At 42.0% G+C, this 22,603-nt stretch overlaps 1 protein-coding gene across 1 annotated transcript in view; it reads left to right on the top strand.

The window, feature by feature from the left end:
* Window positions 1-22,603, top strand: part of tgfb3 (transforming growth factor, beta 3) — a 44,740-nt gene that overhangs the window by 18,230 nt on the left and 3,907 nt on the right. The window contains exons 2-6 of the mRNA XM_039741242.1: window positions 2,296-2,459; window positions 13,943-14,072; window positions 16,318-16,425; window positions 20,140-20,308; window positions 22,417-22,570. Coding sequence (XP_039597176.1) covers window positions 2,296-2,459; window positions 13,943-14,072; window positions 16,318-16,425; window positions 20,140-20,308; window positions 22,417-22,570 — 725 coding nt within the window. The remainder of the gene's footprint in view (window positions 1-2,295; window positions 2,460-13,942; window positions 14,073-16,317; window positions 16,426-20,139; window positions 20,309-22,416; window positions 22,571-22,603) is intronic.

The following is a 22,603-nucleotide window of genomic DNA, read 5'->3' as shown; positions in this document are numbered from 1 at the left end:
GTCTTTCTTCTATCCCTTTGTATTTGAAAGTAGGTGTCCCTGTTAAATGTTAATAATTTGAGGTGCTACCTGCCCTAGAATGTCCAGTGTTGGTTCCTGAATTGTGCTTGACATTGATAAATCGATAAGAGACTCTTGTCTTTCAAGACCCATTTTCAGGAAATAAATAGATGGGTATCCAGGCTGCAAGTGATTTAGATATCTGCTGCTTGGACTTCAGCGTTGGTTTATGTTTGAGTCTGCATGGACGTGTTCGGGGAAGTGAGTTCATGGTTTTTGAATTGAATGGGCCCTGCAGTTTAAAGCCTGAGCGACTTATTCAGCAGCCCTGACTATCTGCTTTGGTTTGTGAATGTTGGGCACCCCCTAATGAAATATGAGTAACATGACTGTTGGATAGTTACCATTAGTAGTGGCAAATAATTTTAAAAGATCCTTACTGGCTGCCAGCTCAGGTTGTTCCATGCTTTCATATTCTGTTGTTGACTCGTGTTTTCGCTGTCGTGCCGTTGCTGCCCTGGTTTTAACATTACCGTTGTAGAGTGGCAGCTCCCTGTGTTTATTCTAAAGCCATGATGTCTTACAGGTTGAGGGCTCCATTTATTGTAGCAGAGCCAAGGTGGGACCTCTCATTCAGTTTAGTTAAGTCCAGTTTATTTTTTTGTTCTGCAACCAGCAGTGCTAAACTGGATAGGCTGATAAAGAGAATGGGTGGATTGTAAACCTTTCCCATTTCTTATTAAATCAATAAATGAGTTTAGCAATATATAAAATGAGTGCTGTAGCTATTTGGGTTAACACATTTTCTTTTCATCACAGGCACCATTTGCCCATTAATTGAAATAAGTCTGTCTGGATTTGTTTTGATTGTTGCTGCCTTTTCGTTCCATGGGCCTGGGCTTAGTGTCACTGGTCTCCATGCAGTATGCATATTCTCCTAGTGGGTTTTAATGCCTTCCTGAATATTTGGATGTCGGATCAATGGCTAGTGTAATCCGACCAAGTCAAAGTGTGGGTTTGTGTGCCCTGTGATAGCCCGGTGCTTAGAGGGTTGGGACATCTTATGTCCTCTGGTGTAGAAGATGGGTCACAGGTACCAAAATGGATGTGACTTAATATAAAATAAAGGGGAATGCAAAGTTTTTAAAAGGTTCAATAAAATAAAAATGCTCCTTTTCTAAAAGGGTGGCTCATCCAGTTCTCCAGCCAACATTACACTTCCTTCATGTTCAACTCTGCCTTCTGATGTTGAACCTTTACTTAAGCTCTCTTCCTGACCCATCTTAACTCTGCTGGTGTAAGCCGCCGACTATGATCAGGTGTCCAAGTCCTAGAATCGCTTATAGGGTCAAGGCCAGAAGTACGCCAGGTTTGAACTCCTTCTAGCAGCTTTGTGTCTTCAACAGTCCTTTAAAGGTCATCACACAGCAACCCACCCTCTGCCTGTTCCCAACACAACGCCTTTATGGTCGGTACTGCATGCTGCTCCAAGCAGTTCAGTGGGAGAGTACTGGTCTTTAAATGAGTAACCTGTTTCCCAGGAGGGGATGTTATGCTGCCACCTATTAACAACTCTTCTCTCTGTTCAGGTAGAGTGTGAGGTTCCACTGTTTTCTGTTTGAATCTCCTCAGATGTGCCATTCCTGGCATCCTTTCCCTGACCATTTCAGTTTCAAAGTACCACACATGTTAGGCTTTGTCTACCCTTGTTATCATACCTCTCCATGTAAGTGTAGGTATCTTTGCTGTGGAACCAGGGAGGTGACACTTGATCTTTGCTCCCTTAAGGCATCTGGGCATGCCTACCCACTAGTTGTTCCAGTTTAGCTTACAGTGATGGAATGTGGTTTCCAGGATTTCTTCTGCCTACTAGCAGCCTTATTATGGGTTTAAACAGAGTTGTGGTGGTTGCATTAGCAAGAGGCCCCCTACAAGATGCCCCTGTGGAGCGTCATGTCAGTGGTCCAAAGTGTGTGTTTTGACTAGTTTAAAAGGTTAGCTGCTGTGTCTTCATATCACTGGTGACAGCAGGCACTTATAGGACCCAGGAGGAGACAGGTTATTTTCCTGCGCATTGTGAATCAAAAAAGTCTCATAGTTGAACTTTGTCTGTCTTCAAGCGGTTTTCTCGAAGAAGGCAGCCATGAACCTCCCTCTTGATTCTACTCTGCTGATGTCTCCTTTTGTTTTATCAGGTCCAATTACAGTACATTGTCTGACTTAATAATATCAAGCTAAGTAAAGCATAACCACAACGAGGGTCATTTAATTTTGTCTTTTCTTTTTACCTTGCAGATGACCTCCCCAACTGCCCAAAAGGGACTACCTCAAAAATGTTCCGTTTTAATGTGTCCTCCATGGAGAAGAACTCCACCAACCTCTTCCGAGCCGAGTTTCGGGTACTGAGAGTCCCAAACAATAATGCCAGGAAAAATGAGCAGCGCATCGAACTTTACCAGGTGTGTACTTTTCATGCATCTCTTAAAACATTGTTGTTCTTTAGAAGGTGAAGGCCATCTTTATTGACAGGGGACTATCAAAGTCAAAGTAAAAGCTTTAAGACACAGTTGAGGAGTTGAGATGCTCAGGAATTTCAGAAGGTCCATTCATTATGTAACATGTGGTGCAGAAGTCAACATTGCTATATTGAAGCTCCCAGGACCTGGGTTCGATTTCCAGCTTGATCACCCTGTGAGGGTTTTGGGGATTGCAAGTGCTCCCTGTGTGCTTCGCCTTCTTACGACATCCCAATTAACAGCTCAAAATTGGCTTGTCACATTTACTGCTCTGCTGTCACATGTGGAGTGGACATTACTTGTACCTCCTTGTCAATCATGCACCACTACTGGACCACAGCTACTTCAAAATATTGAGGTTATTGCTAAACTTAGGACATTTTTACTTCCTGTGTGTAGGAAGTACATGGATTTTAGAATGAATTTCTGTCCTGCTTTAATGTTTTCACATCAAAAAAATACATTTAAAAAAAAAAAAAAAATTCATTTATGGTGGAAAATGCACCGTCTTGTAACTGTTTACTTGTATAAGTTTTGGCCTGCTGTGTACTAGATGCTTGATAACCCATGGTAATTGGTTCCTGGAAAATTCAATGATTAGCATATTTTTCCATTAAGAGGATGGAGAATATTATAATTTTGCATTCATTTCCCAAAAGCTTTGCTGCCAACAAATAAAAATATTTTGAACTATTATTGTTCAAGAAATGATTACACATTATTAAAGCATCATTACAATAATAATGTTTAATGATACAAACAATGAATTTCATTCCCAAAATGAGATTCCAGAGATGTCTGGTCGCCACTATCAGGTAGCATAGGGGTGGTCAACCCTGAGGCTTCAGAGCCGCTGTGTCTGCGGGCTTCCATTGCAGCTGATCTCAGAAGCCGCAGCCAGCTCTGTCGTTTATTGAACCTGACATACAAGCATACTTTGTGTTTTTCCCCGTTCATCCAGTCTGCGAACTTGCTGAGTTAACTGGATCTGTGAAATTTGGTAAAGACGCATATTATTATTATAATCCTAGCTACACAAGACTGCTTTCATTCACTTTTGTCCATTTCTCAGATGCCCATACATTTTTTTTTTTTTTTTGTATTCGATTTATTCTAAATTGTGTAAAGAGGTTAAGGCTGATCAACATTGTCCTGCTGCCCTGCATCATAGAGTACATACAGTACATTATCAAAAGGCTTAATTCAATTAAGAGTTGCTGCAGCCTATCCTGGCAGCACTTGGCATAAAGTGCCAGGAAGGGGCACCATTCTATCACAGGGACTACATATACAACACCCAGACTGGTGCCAGTTTAGAGTCATTGGTAAAAGGGAGTCCATTTATCTAAAGTTTAGATGTGAAGAGACAGAAATGGCCACAAACACACAGAATTCATGTATGCTTAAATTACTAACATGGCAAAGTGAAAATACTTGATTGGGTCTTTCTCCCACACCTCAGACATTTGTTTTGAGGACTGGAAACCTTAAATTGGCCCTGTGTGGTTGGGAGTAGATGAAGATGAATGATCCCTAAAAGGCACTTGCGCCTCATCCAGTGCTAGTTTCTGACATTCGCTCATGAGATAGGCTTCAAACCATACATTACATTTTAAAATGAGAACACCACCCAGGAACTCATCATATAAATAATTAAGTCATGCCACTTACAATTTTTCAAGTGCACTGCCTAATCACTGATATCAAATTTTTAGGTAATATTTTGAATTTAGTGACTGATTAGCATAAACATTTTTGTTGTTCGCATTGGTTGCCTCACATCTCCAGGTTCAGTCTTGCGGTGTATTTGTCTCATCTCACACATCTCTTAGGCATGAGTTAGATTCATTGAAGACTCCATACAAGACCCTGATTGTGTAGAACTTATTTGAGGTGTGTGCAGAAGTGTGCTCACCATGGGCCGACATCCCATCTGTGGTTGGTTCCTGCCATGCGCTGGACACTGCCCAGATAGGCATTTGAGTGGCTGTCCCCACAATAAGGCAGCACTTGAATGTGTGCCCTGGGCCTGTGCTACCTTTCACTTTTTGATGATATATCCAAGGGCTCAGAAACAAGAGAGGGTGATAAATCAAATGCTGACAGCTTTTATTTTCCACTTAATAAACAAAACATGACTGTTCTGTTGAGAGATTGGAGTATAAATAATGAACACATCCATACACCAGGCAAATAAACCAGACTTCCTCTGTGGCCATGTTCCTGCCCATGGAACTGTGGTCCCCTATCACAACATAATATTTTTAGACACATTAGGCAATCTACGGTGTAAATTTGCACTCACCTTTTATGTCTGACTGTTCACACTACAAATCCTAAAACTCACCGTGTATTTTGAACATTAAAAATAATTAACATTATATTTGCGTGTACATACCTTGTATCTACTGTATATGGAGTTGCACACTCACAGCTCCAGACTAATGGGTTCAAATCCTTCGGCTAATGGTCACCTATGTGGAGTTTGTGTTTTTCCTCCCATATCCCATGTGCCTTAGATTGGGTTGGCAGCCCTCAGATGGTGAGTGAGGCTGTAATCTGGTGGACCTGTGCACCTTACTGTGTTCAATAATGGCTGGATAGACCAATGAATACTGCATTTGTGGTTATTACTGGAATCATTTCTAATAATAAGAGGTTGAGCGTTTATGGTGAGTGGACTTTAATTTTACTCTGAGCAGTTGGCAGCTGTTCACATATATTCATGCTCAGTGTTGTTATTTGTTACATGCAAAATTGTATTTAATCAAGATTTTTCTTTTACTTTTTAAAATGATGTATTTGTGATATATCCCATCTGGGGATAAACTTCTCATCTGGGTCAATTCAGCTGAAAAAAAGCTAGGATGACACAATACTGCAGTGAGTAGTAGTGCTGCCTCACAGGTCCTGCATCCTGAGCTGAAACCGATTAGCCAGTTGTACCCCATGCTTACATTTTCATGTTCTCCCTTTGTCTCCATGAGCCTTTTCTGCTGGCACCTCTCCCAAATCCAAATGTGTGAGCTGGGATAACTGGTGATTCCAAATTGGCCCAGTGTCAGTGTGATGGGATATATGTGATGCACCACCTAGAATTGGTTCCTTCCTTGTGTCAATGCTGCCAGTTAGGCCTTGTCCCCCTCGCCTTGTATTGGGCTGTTATGAATATCCAACTAGCAAGCCATTATCAAGCCACATTAGTACTGAGGGGGCTGGGTTGCTAAAAATTAGAAACAAGCCCTGGATTTGGTGTCTGTCCACCATAGATTCACACACCCAACACTCCTTGATATGAGGGCAGTATAAAGACACAATATAACATGCATGTCTTTGATAGTTTCCCAGTCTGGGGCTCACACCTAGCCTGTATAGAATGATTTAATGTGCCGTTCTCTTCTGGCTGCTATCATTAGTTCCTGTCCAATTATGCTGTTTAATATTACAGTAAACCACATCATCAAAACAGCTATGCTATCAGTGGGTTATGGGGTCCTGTCCTTGACTGGAACCATGTGCTCCTTGTCTGCATCTGGTTTGGTGAATTAGCACAACAGAATGAATTTCCACTTCTGGGCTCGAAAGAGACATCACAAACCTTGGCCAATCCTGTCCTATCAGCCGAACTACAGTTTGGAGCTGGAGTATTTAATATGGTAAAAGAGACCATCAACATGGATGGTGTTCACACAGGCAATTCTTTTGGACCTTTTTGCAAAAAGTTTGACCAATTCAGTGAACATCGACAAGCTTGAAACAGGTGACGCTGGACAACTAAATCCCCAGGTATTATCAAAAAAGTTACAAATATTGCAGTAAAATCCACAATTAAGGAAGATTTAAACTTCCATTGCAGCTAGCCAGGAGAGTACAGGATTGTTATTTTTTTGTAACTGCATCAAACAAGTTGTTTTTATGTGCTATTGTAATTTAAATGTATTCAGAATCTTCAAAGGATGTGTAAACACTGACCGAAACATTACTTTTACTAACCGAGTGTTTAAATGGGATGATTTAAATGGGAGCCTCCTGTCTCCCTTCTTACTCTAATCTTACCATTGTGGGGCGATCATTTGCCAATCCTAGCTGTATGGAGTGCAAGGCAAGAACCCCAGTACTGGATGACCCACCTCTTTCATCCATGTATTTTCTACAGTGTTTGAGTGAAGAGCTGCGGGGAGCCAGCGTGTGTCATGGCAGCTTAGAGTGCAAGGCAGTATCCTAAATGAGCTCCAAGTCCATTTCAGATTACACTGGCCAGTTAAACTAATACACACAAGAACAGGCCCAGGGAGAATAAGCAATGTCCACAAAGGCAGTGACTTTCCTAGGGATCTGAACTCCGGTCTCTGGAGCTAGTCTCTAAAAAAAATATTAAACATATAGACCTGCAGTCAAAAGCCTGTATTTGGTGCAACAGCAATAGACATAGCCACAAGAATCCAGTAGCAATAAAATGTAAAGAAGGCAATATCAGATTGCAAGATAAAAGTCCTCTTCATGCAAGGACATTGGAGTCAGAAAATACCTGCCAGTGTGTGCCGTCCAGCACATACTGTAGATGTGAGATTGGAGACAAATATTTCAAAAGAATGTTGTTTTCATTCATTATTTGCTTACCGTGACAAGCTGGCACCCTGCATACACAGAGGAATTAGGTTTACGACCGGGCCCAGCTGCACCCCTGCTCGACACCTTGAAGAGGGCAAACATAGAGGATAAGCAGGACCTGAAATAATCCTGCATGAGGAGACAAGCAGTGAAGTACTTTTTGAGTGCATTCTAAGCAGCTACAGGCACCTCGGCCATAAAACCTTTGGGGAGATAAAGAGGAGCTGCTGCATACAGGCCATGGTGATGGCATAACAGCCTACTGTGCAGCTTTATGGAGCAAGGTGTCCCATTTACTGACAGAAGTTCATAGGGCTTCATAGTTCCAATCCCAGCCCTGTAACTGTCTGTGGAGTTTGTACGTTCTCCCTGTGTGTTTTTCTTTCCCAGTTTGCTTCGCACACATGTAAACATGTGGACATGCCATTAAGAATTTCACTGTGCCGTACTCTGCACGTGTCAGGCAAATGGTGTGCATCTTGTTAACTGACAATTCTAAATTGGTGGGAGGCTTGGGATGGACTGGTGCCCTATCCATTGTGCTTAACAATCCCATTATAGGCTCAGTCCCTCATGATTCTGATCTGAATAAACTGGTTAGAAAGTGGGAGGAGAGATGGACAGACTTTAACTCGCAAACACATTTCACAGAAGAGGCAGCCATTTGTTTTCAGCTTATTCTGATCAGGAGATGTTTACAAGATGAAGAGGTTTTGGAAAGTGTCAGCCATTTGTGTGCATGATAATGTCAAGAAAGTCTTCAGCTGTGGCAACCAGTAGCCCTCACAGCCAAGTCTGGAGGGACCACAAGTCAGAGGATTCTTTAGCCAGTATGTCAGTACGCATTTGAATGTGATTTTTACGGTAGTCATGTACGAGGGATGTTCAAAACGTTTCTGCACTTTTATATTTTCATTGGAAACGGTGAAGGCGGGAGGAATAGTAATTGGGCATTAAAAAGTTGGCACGATGCTGGGAAAATTGCATTGCAAACGTAGGTGACTATGTAGAAAAGTGATGAAATATGTTTTTGAAATTCTTAATAGAGTTTTAAAAAAAGCGTAGAAACTTTTTGAACGTCCCTTGTACTACATTGTCTGAAATTCAACATAGTTGGTCTCCAACAGAATCGGGCCTGAATAGGGTGCCGCGTAATATAAACATACAACCACACTTTAGATTCCCCATTAACTTGACACCCATTACATCATAACGTGGAAGGAAAAGTGGAGCACTAAGCAAAAAACACTGGCATAAGGAGAACGTGCAGAATTTACACAAACAGTGACCGGTTTAAAATTTGTAATGGCCCCCTGACCCTTGGACTGTATAGTATGTGAAGTGCAGACTCGGGCCCCTTATTTGATTAAGGCTGTTTCTAAATGAATTTGCAAATTAAGCAAAATGTTTCTGTATAAACTCTTGCATCTGTGGGATTCAAATACGAATAAAAAAGAAGAGGAATGAAGTGGAGATTGCAGCCATAAGCCAACTCAATTGCTAAAGGATCAACACACTATCAGTGTGTGCAGCAGCACCTTCGCCTTTTTGTCAGCCTAACTGGCCGTATCCAGCACAGCCAGGACAGGCTCCACCTTCCACGACCATGACATGGACAGGCCAGATTCAATGCCAATGAGCACTGTCACAGATCATGATCAGTGTGCCAAGACTCAAGGAACTGATGAGCGTAAAAGTAGTCTTACTGTATGTGCCTGTGTATTGTAGTGCAGTGACACTGTCCCAAAGAGTGCCATATCAGTCCCTTCCACAGCTGGTCCTTGCCTGGTGCCCAGTATCTTCAGGATAGGTGCCAGCACCCTGAGATTCAGTTAGGTTCATAAAATGTTTGACTTGGATATGGTGCTCCTGCCCTTGCTGGCTTGGCTCTCCTGTTGCTCCAGTAATTGTCCTCGCTCACTCCTATTGAAAGATATCAGCCATACGGAGGCCACAGTCGATTCATTGAAAAGCTGTAGCAGTCCATCTGCAGGTACATGAATATAAGTGACTGGATGCAGAAGCAAAAAACGCTTGGATAAGGAAATGAGATTCAAAAGCAGCTCTTGGCCTGCAATGCCAGGGTTTAATTGTTAAACTGCCAACTGCAGACAATTTCTGGGAAAAAGATCATTATCTGGGATTGAAATGTATTTTTATATCGGCGTGGGCGTGCATGTATGAAATCCGTTAAGCTTCTTCATGGATTTAGGGTGCAGGGCAGAGCCGATCAGACACATCTAAGCTGGGAATCATATGCACCTGTCCTATGGGGATACCTTCTAGCATTTTCCAGTTGAAACCCCAGCCGGCAGGCTGCAAGTGATCAGTTTCCATAATTTCCTGTCTTTGAGACACTGGGCTCTCGACTTCTTTTGCGGCGTGCCATTTTCTGGGGGAGTCGGCAGACCCAAATCTGAAAGCATATGAAACAGAAACCCTGTTGTATTTGAGAGAAAAAAAATACATAAATATTACACCTTATGTCCTGAACCTTTCAGAAGCCTCCTTGGAAAGAGCAGAACAATTCAGGAATTCAGAAGTGACCCTCGAGTCCTAATGCCATTTGCAGATGTGCTTGTAACATCTGGTAAAGAGATGCAACGGAGTTCACAAACTCGATGAAAATATTCGACCCGTTAAATGGAGCCCGTTATGAACTGACAACATGAGTGTGACGCACAGGCCCCGCTGCTGCACTACAGCTGAAGGTTATTTATAACTGTAGGCCACACCAGGAGGTCTCCAAGCTAATGAAGGGCCGAGTTCACCCAGGTGGTGGCACCTGCATGAAGGGTACAGGATAGGGGGAAGATCTGATCTCGTGTGTCCAATTACTGAATAACTTATTCACTTACTGTAGTGCCCAGTTATAAAAACCACATATAGATGTGTGTCTTTGTCCCTGCAATGACCAGACCTCATTGACAAAGGCTCCTGCCTTCCATAAGCCTGAAAAGAAATGAGTGAGTTTGAAATACGAGTTAATGAATTCAGAGTCCATTCATCATGGAAAGGCGCTACAAATAATTTTCAGGGAGTTATGGTGGCCTGGTCTGGAAACTGCCCACAGAGTAGTGTAATTGCCTGCTTTCCAAGAGCAGACGGAGCCAATTGTACGCGACGCCTGTAATGTATGGTGGCCAGCATAGTGTCCCAAAGTCCTAGAGTCATGGAGTTCTGTGTCTGTGTTTTGTTTGTTTTTTTTTGCCATATCCCCAAAATGTGCTTATCGGGATAAACGGCGGCTCCTAATTGGTTGAATTCTCTGTAGACACATTCTGGCAGCAAATTTTTATTTCCTGGTCTTTTCTGGTATTTGCTGTCACCCACCAAGAGTGATGTCACATTTTAGTTGCTGGGAATGAAAGCTCAGTGACGACAGACACAAGACAGAATTGTTTCACCCTAACTGGGGAATCCGCCCCAGTGCACATCAAGCTAGCAACAAATGTCTCCGGACTGCAGCGGAAACTGGATAATTGTTTGTTCTATTTAAAGGCCAGTTCTTATCTCCCCAGAACATTATGGGAGCTATCAGGCCTGTTGCTCTTACTGTGAGAACAGGGACCCTTGAGACTCTTATGAGATTAGGATCATCGAAAAAGACGAATAGCTGGGGGATCTGAGCTGAGCCTCCCACCACACAGGGTGGCCTGCTAGTTCTGTGCAAGGTAAACCGGGACCGTTCTCAGTAGTTTCTTATTCATCACAAATATTATTTTGATAAACTTAATTCCTAGAAATTGGACTTTGAGCTTTAAAACTGTGATCCTGCAGTTTACATCTGGACTTGGACCCCAAGTGAGTCTCCTCTTGTTAAGACACTTATATGTACAGTATATGGAAATGTAAAGAAATGAATTGAAATTGACTGCTGACACCCAAGATGCCTTTAGAAGTATTTCATAATTACCAGGAAATATTCAATGAAGACCCAATGGTTAATGAGAACATTAGGAGGTTGGATTGGCATAGGCACATGAAGTCAAGGAAACTCCTGTGGGTTATGCCCCCAAAAAACTGTTGTCATGAACTTTTGCAGCCAAGTGTTAGAATTCTGTTATCTTGATTGTGGATTTATGTAGACCTTTGCGGGCAAACCTCCACAGTCACTCACTTGGGGTGGGGGGGTTCATCTGTAACGAATAAAGGTGCCCACTAGAATGGCACATTTATGGACCTGCAGTCTGTTCCTGCTCAACTTGCCTCATAAACACAGAAGGCATGTTTTCTTAAAACTTTTGCTGCTTCATAGTGGACATACAGTATATGATAAGTTTAAACCTTTTTCATGTTTGGACCTTGGTTTCCTTAAGCCCTATTAAAATGTGCAAGAATAGATAAAGTATTTTAAAAATGTTAAACGCTTCACTTTTGAACACGATTTTATGTGGCGCATTAATATATACTGTGATTGTGAAGAAATAACTTTGACTTGAAAAATTCCAAACTGAAATGCTGACTACCATAAAGGGGCTACTTGGTCCAGTTCTGTCCAGCCCTGTGTCCTCATTAATAAAATTTGGATTGGATTCGAGTGTGAAAATTATGTGTATGTGATAAAAACAGGAAAATGCATATGCCAAAAAAATAAGATATATAAAAAAAAAAAAAAAACTGGAGTATGCACATTTTTACGCAGTTTACCCTTCATAAACCGCAATCACTTTGTAAATGTGTGTACGTGAACGCACTTCGAACGCCACCCTGAAACATTCATATATGGAGCAGGCTAATCATCCTCATTCATACATACAGTATGCTGCCAATGCTGTAGATTATCACTGGCTGGCAGAGCAGCCTCTCCCACCAGACATACGAAGACCCCGGCACCTGAATTCAGGAGTATCAGGCTGTGCTCTGCAACTGAGAGAGCACGATGAAGCATAGCATTACAGCACCTCTCCTCTGTGACCTGGGGTGTGGGAAAGGCTTAAGGTGACAGTGTGTGTTTGAGTAGCCGCTATCACCTGGCACATGTGATTGACCTGGCATGATCGCTGTTACAATGAATAGCATAGGCCATAAAAAACACTGAAGGTTCAGCCAGTTACCTTACCAACGAGCCATTCACCACGTACAGCACCATCACGTCTGCCAAAGCTACTTTGCCTCAAAAGTAATCAACCATGGCCTGACCCAAACTACCGAGCCATCACATTAGTCAGCCACATCTTGGCATCACAGATGACTTGTCTATTTCTTGCTAGATGCTGTTATTGCAACATGAGAAAAGTAAATTGCTCTGATTAGGTTAGCAGAACAGGACCCTATTTTCTATGCTGGCAAAGACCGGTTATGTTTTATGTATGTGCACCCACGACATACAAAACAAAATATAGTGACTCGTCTGTCAGTGAATGGTCCAGCACAGAGGGCATTACAGACTGACGCTTTGCTGAGATATTCCTGACCTGACACCCAGTTCTCTGACAAGTGACAGCAGGAAGCCGATATAAAAACTGACGAAAAACCAAAAAAAGTTATTCAGTGCAAGTACATAGCATAGGCCTAAAGTACAGTACAGTCTGTGCATCACTTTGTCACATTTGACATGTACTGTAATTTGTCACATCAATGCACATTATAATAATGGCTCAGTAATATGAATTATTATATGTGTGAGCTTTCCTTTAGCTGGTTTAGCTCGGTTTCCCAGTTTGATAAGGGGTGTTGTCATTTCTTTGTTCCTCACAAATGTTGAGTCTGGATGTGTCAGAGCTGCTGTAAATATACCAACGTTCACCCTTCAAGTTTTCTTTTATAAATCCCGACATTTGCATGGGAAGTTACGTACGCACATTTCAAGCCTATTTTTTGCACGCAAGCTTTAGACATGAGGTCCCTGGACTGTGTGCTGCTACCTACCTGCCAATCCTCATTTTTAAACTAATAGAATTGTACTTCTCGGTACTTGGGAACACATCCTCCCAACCCCTCAAGGCCTCAGTCTCTGTCCAGAAACACTGTCCAAAGACTGGGTTTAACTGCTCTCTTGTGTCCAGTATCGACATTGCCCACTGACATGTTAAGGACCTCTCCTGCTAGGTAGGTGCTGTGTCATTTGGAGGGTCTCCCGAGCTTAGGAAACCTCTTACCAGCTGGTCATCTCTTTGGCACTTCTCATAGGCCTGTTGTGTGCTTCAACCATGTGAGACACTGCTGCCGCCTCCTTCTAGTCTACACACATGGCACGCCTTTCAAATTTAGCACATGGCCTGTCCAGCTATTGCCAGCAGATAGTGCACTGTGTACAGTATATATAGTAAGCTCGGAAATTACCAGATTCATTCACATACTAACTTTTGAATATTGAATGCCACTGTGCAGTCTCTCTGGACATCATTGAGCTATTCTTCATGAGAACATGTGATCAGTCAGTTAATGTCTAACATCCAATCAGCAGGTGCCTAGCAAACCTGCCATCTGCTTCTAGAGCCAATAGGATAGTCTCGTGGTCTGGAATCCCTACAGATTTTATTTTTGCTTTTTCTGTCCACCCTGGCCATCGGACCTTACTTATTCTATGTTAATTAATGTTGACTTATGTTTATTTTTTATTGTGTCTTCTATTTTTGTATTCATTTTGTAAAGCACTTTGAGCTACATTTTTTTTGTATGAATATGTGCTTTATAAATAAATGTTGATTGATTGATTGATTGGAGCTGCACACACTATTATGTGACACCTGTGTTATTGTCCTTGGAGATGTTAACTCAAAGATCACAGCTATGGACGAGATCCTGTGTGACCTGTGTCAAACTGAACACAGCATGATCTGCAATAACAATGCTCCTTTTCTTCTTTTCAGATCCTGAAGACTGATAATCACATACCAAAGCATCGATACATCAGTGGAAAGAACGTCTTGACGAAAGGTCAGAAGGAGTGGATATCCTTCGATGTCACTGAGACCGTTAAGGAGTGGCTCACCTACAGAGGTTAGTGCCGGGATCACGGATGGGCTGGCAAATGGCCATTAGACCTTACTTATTCTATGTTAATTAATGTTGACTTATGTTTATTTTTTATTGTGTCTTCTATTTTTCTATTCATTTTGTAAAGCACTTTGAGCTACATTTTTTTGTATGAATATGTGCTTATATAAATAAATGTTGATTGATTGATTGATTGAAATGGGGATGAAGCTGGACAGCAGGAGTCCCATGTCAAATATTAAATTATAGCACACTATGACAAGTAACTGGAGTGGGAGGACTACGATTTGTGTCGGGTTTGCTGAAAGAAAAATGTCATTTTATGTAAAGGATGAGAGGGACACACAACTCACACATCTCTCAAGCCTGCCCTCCCTTTTTTGACAGCTGGGGCTGGCATCCGTGTTTATTTGTCTTCCTTGTCTCTCATCTTCATCATTTTACTGGTTCACTACTGGCTTTTAATTGGTTAACTGTAGCTTTTTTGAAATTGTGTTTTAATTTCATTGATCCATTAGTGAGGATGTGGTGAGACACTCCAACTGTTCAGTTTCATTATGTCGTCACTGTCGCTATTCTACATGATATGCAACACCAATGACACAGGAACACGGTTGCCGTTCCAGTTCCGTGTTAGTTTTGTATTGTGTTGTCGTCATACTGTTGCTCAGAAATGAGTAGAAGAGTGACTCCATCACACTCGGTTCATTAGCTAATGGTCTTAAAATCATAGCATCGCCGTTGGCACAGTTGTCCTTAGGAGCCACCAATACTGGAGCTTTTGAGGATTGAAGACCTTCACCATTTGGACAGTAAAGCTCAAGGTTCAACTCCGGTCAGTAATGGCCAGTGTGGCTTCCATAAGTCACTTCACTTGCCAGTGGTGAAATTAGAAAACAGCAGTACTGTGAACTAGTGATGTGCAAGATGCTTTCAAATAAATAAATAAATGTTAGATTAGTGTAAATGAGCAAAATGTCCCCTTCAACTACTCTGCATGCCTGGGCACCTCATTCCCGAATCTGCTAACCTCGAATAAGATGCATTTCTGGCTTCTGTTGTTCATCAATATCCTCAAGTGTAGGTTTCCATTACAGTCAATATGCTGATGTATACAAGGATTCTAAAAATGTGAATCCTGTTTCGTGTTTCATCTTTTGTGGTCAAGACTGTTGGAACTGGATGGTCACTTTAGTTGATGCACACAGCTGGCCTTCCAGGGCATGATGTGACCAGAATCGCACACAATTACACGAGTAGGTGCTGTCATTAATGCTTTGTACATTTTGAGCAGGAAGTAACGTCAACTCTTTAAATGCTTGAGCACATTGCCTTGTGTTAGTGTACGCCAATGCTTCTTGATGCTCACAAGTTACACCTCATCATTATAATTTACATTTTGCTGCACTTGTCCAACTTGATCTGCATTTTCCACGTATAATTATCATCCTTGTAATGACAGTCATTTTAAAATGGGGAGGAGGGCGCAGATCATATTTGAGCAGGTGAGCAAGGGAGGCCCGCCCTGCACTGTGGGCAGTAAAGTCTAGCACCCCTACACTTTTTTAAAAACACTCAAGTACATGAAGCACAGTTTACTGATGAGCTCACAACTAGAAATAGGCTTCTGTGAGCAAAATAAAGAAGAGACCTTCACCAGTTAATGAAGGCTACACTGAAAGAGGCATACATGTGTGCAGTCAAGCATTTCAATGGGCAGAGAAAAACTACTCAGCTGGGGGGATAAAAGAAGAAACGCGCCTGGTACAAGAAGAAGCGTGTCAGCCCACAAAGGCCTAATCAGATGATGCACACTGGGATGTGTTTCTTTCCAGCAATAACACAAAGCATACATGTGCCGCCAGTACAGTTAAATGGAGAGATCAAAACAGAGGTAGAGGAACAGAGAAAAGAAAAAAATGTAAAAAGATAAATGGGCTTGGCTACATGTTGAACGTGACTTGCCTGACTTGAAGAGTTACAGGCCATGAGGGAGAGGAGTGTAAAGCTCAGATTAAAAGTTTGACACACTTTCTTTACATATATGATGGGGAGGCTCCACTCTTTTATCCTGAAGCTACATCTTCAGCCTCTGCCACAAGAGAGACGATGTCTGCCTTTTAGTCTCACAGGTTCCTCGTTTGTACAGGTTTGTGTTTTTTAAATTGCTATTACAATCGAGGCAGATTATGGTACAAAGCAGTCACCTTCACATTTGTTAACCATACGATTTGCTTTATTTTTCTAGAGACCAACCTTGGGCTGGAAATCCGTGTGCACTGCCCCTGCCACATGTTCCACCCGAAAGGGGACATCAGTGACAACATCAACGAAGTTTTGGAGGTCAAGTTCAAAGGTATGACACTGTTCCTAACCCAAGCACCCCGCCCAAGGCAGACTGGTTACCAGACGTGCCCCTGCTATCCATCCGCAAGTTAAAACACAGACACCCCAGGTTTTCTTACAGGTCTTTGGTTTAAATGTGAGATTTTTACTTTTTCTTGTTTGGAGACAAAGATGTGAACTGCGGAGTTCCCTTTGAAGCTGCTTGTGTTTATAGTGTGCTTTCGAAAATCTGATGATGTGAGATTCATGCAGACATTTGGTATCATTTTTCTCAGCTTTTGTTTTAGATACAGCTAGAGCACATTATATCATGGTTTCCGATCTTCTCTTGCTGGCTGGCACGGTAAGGCTGCGTAGGGGACTGACTGTTTTCAAGTGTGGGGCTGGAGCAGAGGATACTGTTATGTTGCTGCCCCTGTGGTCACTTTCTTTCCTACCATTCAAAGAGCAGTACACCTGCGCAGTGGTGTTACTTTCAAAAGTATGGTGGTTAACAGTACATATGATTACAAATGTAAAAGGAAGTTGGGAGGATATTGGGTCATCGCCAATTAGAAAGTCACAAGCACATCAGCAGCAACATCATTTTAGGAATTGTGAGCTACTACTATTACAGCATTGGAACATCAGAACAATCTAGATGAGAACAGGCCATTTAACCCAACAAAACTCACCAGTCCTATCCCCTTAATACTTCCAAAATAGCAAAAGTTTTGAAATCCCTAAAGTCCTAGGGCTTCATGCAGAAACAATACGTACACACAAAAATGTTGTGTATGCCTATTTCCACACTGACATTGTGTGGTATAAAAAATAAACTTGGCGCAAAACCTAACATATTTTCATGGCAGCCTCACCCCGTGCAGTTTTGTGCATCTCAATTTGTTTGTGCGTATACACATTTCCACTTTTGTCTGAACTCCATGTTTTAGTGTGAATTCTATACGCAGCATTATACATGAGGGCCCTGCTGTCTACCACACTGTTTGGTGGCTTATTCCAGGTGTCTGTGGTTTCATGTGTGAAGAAAAGCATACTAAGGTTTGTGTGAAATTTACCCTTCACACGTTCCCAACTGTCTCCCCGTGTTCTTGATGAACTCCACTTAAAATAAGTCTTGATCCACTGTACTAATTCTCTTTATAACTTTAATCATTTCAGTCATGTCTCCTTAATCTTCTTTTTCTTAAACTGAAAAGGGTCAGCTCTTTGAAACTTTCCTCGTAATTAGAATAACATTCAGTTATCCTTCTTAATGGCTTCAGAACGATGTGGCACTTGACAGTGTTGAGTCCACTACGACTCCTAAGGCCTTCTCATAAGGTGTACTTTTGATTTTCAGACCACCCATTGTGTATTCATACCTAACATTTTAACTTCATATGTCTAATACTTTAGATTTATTGACATTCAATTTCATCTGCCATAAATCTGCCCAAGCCTGTATGCTGTCCAAATGCCTCTGCAATAATTCAAGATTGTAGATCATCTGCAAAGTTAAGCAGCTTGTTATTTATATTCCTATCTAAATCATTTATACATTATATATAATATATATATATATATATATATATATATAATTAAAAATAGTAGTGGCCCCAGCAGTGCCCCCTGTGGAACACCACTCTTAACATTGGCCAGTTCTGATGAGGTTCCTTGCACCATAACCCTCTGCTTCCTGTGTCTGAGCCAATTCTGAACTCCTCTACAAACATCACCCCGAACTCCCATCTCTTTTAGTTTGATGCCCAACCTTTCATGCGGCACTTTATCAGATGCTTTCTGAAAGTACAGAAAAATAATATAATATACTCCACTTTGATCATACCCATTTGTTGTTTTCTCATTGAATTCCTGCATGTTAGTAAAATGACCTCCCCTTTTCTGAACCCATGCCATGTGCTGCCTAATCTTTCCTTAATAATTCCTTCCATTAATTTATCTGTGATGCAAGTTAAGTTTACTGGCCTATAGTGGCTTGGATTTGCCTGGTCACCATTTTATATAACAGTTGTTTATCCAGGTTTCAATTACTGGGAAAATATCATAACTGTGCTCAGCAGCATACAACTCCAACTCATGTATTTTATTTTTGCACTTATTTGGTTTAAAATTTACATTGGTATGCATATTTGGTCTTACACCATTGTTTGTTTGTCTCCTCATGTACCTCGGTTCCCTGTTTGTGTGCTTGCACAATGTGGACATCATGGTTGTGTCTATAAAGACCAAGCAGCTGTTCACACGTGTCACATGGTTCAAGGTGTTCTGCACAGGCTGGGGCTCAGTGCTGCATTCATGAGCCATTGGGTTATTCATAGTTCCCGAGCTGTGATGTTTCATGTGAATATGCGGTAGGTTGGTGTCAATGTATTACTTGGTTTGCAAAAAAAAAACAAACAATTAAAGGTAAACTTTTTTGGTGAAAGTAAAGGACACACTAGATGTATTAAATGTGTATCACTTCAGTCTGAATGAAACTGAAAACAAAAGTGACATTTCTTGCTGACTAAGTTATATTTATTTTACACGGTTGACTAAGGTAAAAGGTCATCATTATGTCACAGCTTGGAAAATTTGGGTAGCTTTGTTTTCACCAAATTATCCGATTTGTGGCTTCAAGCTTTTTGGACAATCACATGGAATTCCCAACTCGGAAACTTGTATTTGCATATGAAAATAGCATACATTCTAACATGGGCACTGCTTTTGAGGGTTCCCTCATGTCCCAAAGCGATGTAGATTCACTTTATGGACAACTGTGATGGCCAGGCATGAATGCAGTAAGTATGCTCTCTAATGGACTGGTACCCTGGACATGATGCTGCTGAAGTAGGGTCTTTGACCCTGTAGTGGTCTAAGAGGATTCAGGGAGTGGAAAAACAATTAAAGCTTTCCAAACGCCTTCATTCACCCTTTTACCTCTAACTAGCACTCCATCTTCTGGAGCCGTCACTGAAACACACATCTCTGGGCTTCCACTACCCAGTGGAGCAATATTAGCAAAAAAACAACAGGAATATAACATGAATGCCAATACTGGGTGTCCAGCACCATGTAAACATCTTTCCTGGTCCATTAGAGGCCAAGTGAGGCAGAATGCTTACTTACTTTACCAGGACAACTTGAGTGTCTTCTGCAGGAAATGTCTGAAGCTCTTGTTTCTGAGAATGATGTGGCTGGCACTTTCGCATCGTTGAATGGATGTTAAGAGCATTATGGTTGATGGTGGAAGCCAAGCCTTTTAAAAGTAATGGAGCTCTGTTGGTGAGGCCTCCCAGACACAGACCATCCTTGTTCAGGCCAACAGAGGGTACATATTTACTCCAGCAGGTTGAACAGATGCAGAGTGATGGGTTTGCCAACATCAGGCACTACATTGAGAACCCACAGCAGAGAAGAAAGGGGAACAGAGAATAATGAGAGTGCCCAGTGCACCCTCCAGTGCAAATCCTGTTGTAGTTGAGTGACACATTTCACTTTGTACCTGTGAAACCAAACTTTTCTGGTATTTTCACCATTTCATTTCTTACCATACATGACCAACAAAATCTGCTTGCAGGTTTGACTGCAGGCGATTCATCTAAGTCCTGAGGCTTGTAAATTATGAGTAAATGTCACCCAAATCAAGTGCTAAACCGGTTTGAAAAATGTGAAATGTCACCCCGAGTCTTACAAGTACATCTTTTAAAAATAAACCGGAAATTACTTTTGTAATTCACAGGTGTAGATGGAGAATATGAAGAGCACGGCCGAGGAGATCTGGGGCGACTACAGAAGCGGAAGGACTTCTACCCTCATCTCATCCTCATGATGCTCCCACCTCATCGGCTCACCAGCCAGGCCAATGGCCATCGCAGGAAGCGGGCGTTGGACACCAATTACTGCTTTTCGTAAGGCTCTCTAACTATACCACTAGGGTCACATGATCAGCAAATACAATGAGTATGTGTTATCATGCAGGAGGCAGCTGTCCAATTACAATCCTGGAAAGCCGTTCTTTGTTAATACGGAACAAGAATCCATGAAAAACCAGACCCATTTATAGCCTAGGGGCTTTTCCAACTTTGGCGGGATTCTTAACCTTTTCAGAAACTTCAGTGCTTCCTTGCAAAAGTGTAGTGACGTCAGCCTCTTATCTTCCTTAGCATTAGACCTGAGTGATGCTCTTGCTGTGAGAACGGTGTTAAAAGCCTCGTCCCAAAGTGTCACTCGGGCAACTGTACAGATGCGTCTTGCGTAGTAAGAATTAGGATGCACGGATATCTCGGACTGTAAAAGTGCTAACAGTGTTAGTACTAAGCGTTACTTAAAGCAACGGTATAGGTATGTCTTACAAAAACGTCAGGCCAGAGCATTAAGCAGGCAATGATGGTCACGCATCATCTACTAGCCTCATAATAGCATCTCGTAAGAAACGTTTTTCAGCAGCCCAGGTGTGTGTTGTGACAGTGATGACGAAGTGAATGTGTCTTCAGACAGTGAAACCAAAAGTGATTCTGATGAATCCGAAAGTGACGCTCATATTTGGGTTTCTGTTGACCCAGCAGCACCTCGTTTTGATTCTGTGGGGCAGCCAGGAGTAAAAGTGAACATTGACAGCCAAGATCCATGTACTTCCTTGAAGTTATTTGTGCTCAAAAGAATTGTTGTTGAGACAAACTGTTATGTTGGGTAAATGACGGTACACCTAACCAGTTTTTCCATTCAAAGATACCACACAAAAGACCCAATTTGACTATATTAGCATCATCATTATTGTTCATTTCATATTATCATTCATTTTTCAAGCCAAAACGTGCAGTGCTTTTTATGTTTTTTGAGAAACAAATGTAATGCTAAGGAGGTTAAACAGTGCAGATCCATTAAGATCCAAAACAGCTGAACCACTTACAGTTCTTTTCTCCATGTACAGCAGACAGAGGTGACTTTGTTCACATATGCAAACACAGCCACAACCTCCATCCATCATCTAAACCCAGTTTATCCTTCTTGGGGTCACAGAGAAACTGGGGCCTATCCAGGCAAGCATAGGGCAGAAGGTGGAAACACTGGTTATGGAGGACAGCCCATTGTAGTCAAAAAGACAGAGCTACCCATTAGGGTATAATTTAACATCGCCAACCTGCATGTCTTTGTACTGATGGAGGAAACCAAAAGACCAGGACAAATCCCTCCTCCAATAGTACAGATGAAAAAATAACTAAAATGACATATGTGGCCTGCATGTTGGTATTGCTCTGAAAGGAAGCACCAAGCACAACCCAACCAGCTGCTGTATAACGGCCAGGCACCTCAACTTTCCTGGAGTCACCAACAAGAGATCCTCCTGGTCATTTACACCACTTAATGTAGGCCATCAGGTGCATGAAATGTGTCAGCCCTTCCAACTCTCTTCATCAGAGTACAGGTAGGAAATGGACACAGCCCCCGTTTACATTCCTCATTTCCTTTATGGGCTGTGACTGGGTGTCCCCTGTCCCAGTTGATCTCAAATGCTAACATTATACACATCAAGTCTTTTGACATTAGAATTAAGTGGCAGTCATAGTGACACCCCAAGGTCTTCTCTGCAGGCTTATCATACAGGCCTGCCGACACACTCATGGAGGATTGATTTTGACAGCCAAGTGAGACCACCTGTTTCAGAGTACTGTCTTGGTTTCCTTCCCCAAAAGCCTGATCAGGGTGCTTTATTGGAAAAACCCATCCAACCATCAAACACTTGGTTGAGATAAGAGGGCAGCCATCTTCCTGTACCGCTAAGGCACACCTCCATACACAGATAGGGGCAGAAGCGAGTTCTTTCAGACAGGACTCAGTATTTCATTGAAACAAGATGCCCAGCTGTGAGATGGTTTGGTGTTACTGGAACTACACTTCCGCCATTTCTGTTAAGCTATCCCAGTCAGCACGTGCGGTCCTCATGAGATCCTTTTTGGGTTCTTGAAGTACTCCACCCAACAAATCCTCACTGAAATCTCTGTGCTTTGATTTCCAGGAATTATGAAGAGAACTGCTGTGTTCGTCCTCTCTACATTGACTTTCGTCAGGACTTGGACTGGAAATGGATTCATGAGCCCAAAGGATACTATGCTAATTTCTGCTCGGGCCCATGTCCGTATCTGAGGAGTGCTGACACGACGCACAGCAGGGTGGGTAGAAGCAGGGTCAGGTGGACTTGCTGT

Source organism: Polypterus senegalus, chromosome 18 (genome assembly GCF_016835505.1).
Source record: "Polypterus senegalus isolate Bchr_013 chromosome 18, ASM1683550v1, whole genome shotgun sequence".
Lineage (NCBI taxonomy): Eukaryota > Metazoa > Chordata > Cladistia > Polypteriformes > Polypteridae > Polypterus > Polypterus senegalus.
The sequence above is the reverse complement of the archived record's forward strand: the minus strand, read 5'-3'. Positions and strand labels throughout refer to the sequence as shown.